Source organism: Thrips palmi, unplaced genomic scaffold (assembly GCF_012932325.1).
Source record: "Thrips palmi isolate BJ-2018 unplaced genomic scaffold, TpBJ-2018v1 HiC_scaffold_2, whole genome shotgun sequence".
In the NCBI taxonomy this organism is placed as follows: Eukaryota; Metazoa; Arthropoda; class Insecta; order Thysanoptera; family Thripidae; genus Thrips; species Thrips palmi.
This window is the reverse complement of record NW_023144629.1, coordinates 11,521,807-11,526,683: the sequence shown is the minus strand read 5'-3', so window position 1 is coordinate 11,526,683 and position 4,877 is coordinate 11,521,807. Positions and strand designations below refer to the sequence as shown.

The following is a 4,877-nucleotide window of genomic DNA, read 5'->3' as shown; positions in this document are numbered from 1 at the left end:
GAGAATATTGATAAGAGGGCTACGGAGAATCCTGGCAAAAAAAATTAACAGAATTTTCCGTACCTTTTCGCCACAGTGCAAGCTGGGCGCTTCTTCGGATAATAAGACGCGTATTGCGTGGTCAAGACCATCTTTTTTTCTTGAGGTGGGAGGGTCTGACCACTTGCTGTGGTATTTACCAAGATTTTAATGTGGCATTGGCCACATTTCCACGTGTGGTCAATTCGGGTAACCGCATCTTAGGGCCTCCCGCACAATTTCTAAAGTCTGTTCCACACTTCGAAGAACATGAAGGACTTTGAAGTGTATAAGCTAGCTTCCCTAGCAAAGGGAGGCTCCTAACTGCGGCTTCGATAAAAACGACCCAATGACGGACATAAAAGCTTTTGAAAACGTTGGCATCATGCTCACTTCGCCCTTAATTTTGAGTAGAAGGTGTTGCGTTAGTTGAAGTAATTACGAAATGATTTGCAAGGAGCATTGTGAAAGCGTTGGTTCTTAGCTCGCTTCGCTCGCAAAAGTAGACTTAGCTGTAAAAGGCCGTCTGAAGAATCTGTAACGGAAAATACGCTTGCGAAAAAAAGAAAGGGGGGGGGAGGGTCTCTAGGGGTGGGTGGGTCCCTGTAAAGACTCGCGCCCCCTGTTAAAATTTCTGTTGGCGCCACTGCTGTGGTCGGTTATCACGTCCGCCTACGCCACGCTACTTTAATTCCCGAAGGGCTGCGTGTTTACAGATTTTACCTCGGCCGGGCTGAGCTACTTTAATTCCCAAAGGGCTGCTCACAACAATCCCACAGTCAGGCTGAGCACTTTAATTCCACAGGGGCTGCTCACACGTTACCTCGACTGGGCTGAACAAGAGATACCGGGTGATCAGTCCGTTCTCACAAATACAAAAACCAAACACACAAAAACTAGTGTACACAAACCCACGCTCACGTGGTGCCGGCCGGCGTAACAAAAACAAGACTACACAAGCTCCAAAACAAGGATACGTCAAATAGCAGAATATCCTGGGCCCATAACCTGTTGAATTATCAGGTTGTGTGAGGGCGTTCAGGGTTAAGAAGGATACTTAGTTCAAGTTGATAAAGTTGAGATATATTGTCCAGTAGAGGAAATACAACCGCACTCCAGCAGAGTCGAGAACCAAGTGAACGAGGAGACAGAGTACAGTTTACTCGCAGTACACAACATACAGATTCATATTCAGATGTAGGCAGGTTCAGGTGTTATGAGAATATGTACAGTACAGGTATGGGAAATTGCTATATTCAACAGAATCAGTTGTGCCCCCTCCAAAGAGACAGCATCCAGAAGCGGTTGTGCCCCCTCCGAAGAGGCATCAAGTGGTGAGTACACTCTGAAAACCTTACTAAGTACTGTAGGCCTTGTAAAGAGTAGTAGGTTGTTGTAATTAAGTATTTTTGAGCATACATTAGCTTGCAGAGGAAATACTTTGTAATTTACTATTTGTTTTTTTTTTAAACTTGACCGTGTAAGTAATGTATTTTTAATTTTGTTTTCTTATGTTGTAGGATGATTGCCCCCCTAGTACCAGCAGAACTGTTGCAGCGGGATCATTTGCTGCGAGCACGAAGGTCAATCACATTTCCAATATAAAGTTCGTTGAAGATATGGTAAGCTACATAAATATTTTGTCTCACTCCCTTCTGTTTTTTTTTTTTGTTTCAAGATCATAATTTAATATTGCATTTTTCTTCTCTGTAGAATGTTGAAAGTGTCCTTCGGGCTGATTCTGTGGGAAATGAAATTGTCGAATCTTATCAAGCCCATGATTGTGATGATCCTGCCAGCCTGAGTGAATCACAAAGGCACAAGATAGTTCAAGTGTTGATTGAGAACATTCGTGCTAATACAGAGAAGTAAGTGATGTTACCATTGCATTTTGCTTGTTGTCACATGAGGGGTCTGCCACTGACTAAAGGCCAAGCATGTGCATGTACAATCAGTGCAAGTAGTGGCAGAGCCTTTCGGCACATTGTGTCCATTCTATTAATGTATGAATTTTTCAGTTTCGATTTTAAGCTGCTGGCCATTGTGAGTAAGAAAATTGTTGAGCTGTTTCCATCTGAGTGTGAGGTATGTACTACAATTAGTACAGCTAGCTTTTATCTGCATTGCTTACCGTGGATACTCATTCTAATTCTTATTTCCAGGCAACCTACTACATTGGTCCAAAGGAGCAAGGCCCAAAACAGGTCACAGCCCTTGGTAGGCTTTCTAATCGACTACGTAACTGTCGCTCCAAACCTAAGCCTAAGAATCCTTCACTGCCAGACAAGATTGCCAGTAACTTGGGGTCTATTCTTGAGAAACGTAAGTGACAACATTTGTTGCTCCTGTTTAAGAAAGGGATTTTTCGTATGATGTTTTTTATTTTCTGAAATTATTGAATTTGGGCGTCACATTGTGCACTACAAGCATGGCAGTGCTCGTCTCTCATGTTACCATTGAAAGTGAATGTTTCACACACAGAAGGTTTTGCCACCCTTGTTAGTGTACTGAAGTGAAGGGAAGAGCCCTTCTTTCCCTTTGAATGCATTTTTCTGATTCTGATAGTAATTGTTTGTTTCTTTATTTTTAGCAATCACTGAGGAGATTGAAGAAGCCAAGGCCTGGCTTTCCACAGGACGCTGCCCTTGGCCAGAGGTATTGAGGAAGTGGACAGCCACTGCACCACTACGCTTCAAAGCACTGTTCCATGGAGACGATGATTACATCAACTCATACCTTAAAGAGTGGCCCGTTCTGACTCATAAGTCAGGTTTTGAGCTGGTAAGGTTCTTTTGATTTTAGTACGTTATTTTTCTTCCTCTACATTAAGCTATTTTGTTGATCGCTCAACTGAACCCTCACTTGGCCCTTCCTAATTTTTGCTCCATTTTACAGTTTCTGGCAGATTTTGCCCTTCTGTATCCTCGAAGTGCTGAGCTACTTCACCTACGCTGGGATAGGTTCGTGAGAATAACCAAGGATATTGCTTTTAAAGACATTAAGGACAAGAATGGCAAGGATTCCTTGAAACTGCTGCAGCAAAACCCGAACAAAGGTAAATGGAATATTCTGTCCAGCAAGTGCTGCTTTGCCGCTGTCAATCATGATCTTTACTTCCAGAGTATATGCTAGAAGCTAAGATGTCTCGGGGAAACTGAGTCAGAAATTTGCAGGGCATTCATGTTTGCGCTTAGTTTTCAAGCTTTCATGTTAAATCTCTTTGCAACCAGTGGACTTTTTTAAATTGGCCTATTTACACTGTACAAGATTGACTTGGCGAGACTTTTAATTGTTTTTTATATTATATAAAATTAAACTTGAAAATTCAGGTTCTTTTTAAGCAAATTTTTCTTGGAGTAGGAAAAGCAAGGGACATCTAAGTACCTGTAATTTATTTTAATGTATGGAATTACCTTTCCTTTGCAGAATCTGAAGCAGCCATTGTGCTGACACTGCTGCCCCACATTAGACCTGGTCACAAGGCATCTTTCAAAGGGGAAGTACGTAAAGTTTCTGCTCTGGAAGCACGCAAGAGTTTCTTTCTGCATCTTACGGTAATTATCTTCAGTAAACCTTGCTTTTGCTGTATACATCAGTTGCACATTTGTGCAGATTTTCTCATCCTTTATTCTACTTTCAGGTTGCTGCAGACTTTAAACGGAAAGTCAAGGAACACAGGCTTTCTGTTGCTGGACCAGGAGGAAGTCCTCTTTTGGTAGTTGTTGGTCCAACCCTTCTGGACATAAAGTCTGTGTATGTTTCTGTGGCTGATCTGGACTACAAAGTGGACAGTGTTGTCGAAGGACTGGACATTTTCTTCAAATCCCATCACGCCCTCCACACATCCTATCACTGCGCCAGCAGTCACATCTGGACTACATTGCAGAGGGCAGTGTATTCCTTTGAAACGGAGTGGGACTGTAAAAACGATATAAAACATAGCTGGATACATGCTTACAAGTTTAATTAACCAATAATTTCCAAGTCTGAATGAATGTAAATTTTTTTTTGGTGTACAACATTATTTTGTAATACCTCTAGTCAGGTTGTTTATTTAATTTATAGCTGAAGTTAAGTTATTAAGTTTTTGTAGTTTTTGTTGATTTTTTTGTTATTATGTTTGCCTGCTTCATCTGTCCGAATCTATATGGCTCTATAGAAGCCCTTAAATGCCACTATTTATTTGGCCCTGTTGTAATAATTTAGCAGTATTTAGTCTGATGTAAGTGGATTATAGGAGAGCGAAGAAAACGTTGTACACAGTATGGCGGCTGGACAAGTAGTGAGCTTTTTTTTCTTATTCCGGATATAGTTTGCTGGAGAACAGTGCATCATGGGTGCATCAGGAAACAGTGACTATGATAATTGCACAATGAGTCTAATTGGTCAGTATGAGAAATATATACAGCTTGGGTCAGGCGGGAGTTTTAAAACAGGTACACACATTTATACAAAGGATTAGTTATTTACAATGTTCACTATAGGTACAACATATAGTTAGTCATTACTTAAGAATCAGAAGATTAATTTTTACAACACCCTCCTTTAATCTGATGGCATTCTTAAGTTTATGACACAGTTGTGATGTTTTTCCCGACCTAATGCCTTTGTAAGTATGTCAGCTGGCATAATCTCTGTTGACATGTGCTCTATCCATAACTGCCCGTCAGCCACACAATCCCTCACCAACTGCATTCTACATCCATAATGCTTTGTCCTTGCACTGAACGCACTAGAGTAAGCCTGCTTTATTGCACTTGTATTGTCATTGAACAGTGTTACTCGTTGATCCCCACATTTGAAAAGTTTATTCATTAAATCGTTCAAATAAATTGACTCCTTAGTAGCTTCAGTGATTG

General features: G+C 41.0%; 1 protein-coding gene across 1 annotated transcript; it reads left to right on the top strand.

Annotated features, from left to right (window-relative positions):
• Positions 1–673: 673 nt before the first annotated feature.
• Positions 674–3,988, top strand: LOC117647732. Its single transcript, XM_034389629.1, has 9 exons — positions 674–1,352; positions 1,539–1,640; positions 1,732–1,886; positions 2,037–2,103; positions 2,181–2,340; positions 2,609–2,799; positions 2,914–3,073; positions 3,445–3,572; positions 3,659–3,988. Exons 2-9 carry the CDS (start codon positions 1,638–1,640, stop codon positions 3,986–3,988), a joined length of 1,194 nt encoding a protein of 397 aa, XP_034245520.1. The 5' UTR covers positions 674–1,352; positions 1,539–1,637.
• The last annotated feature ends 889 nt before the right edge of the window (positions 3,989–4,877 follow it).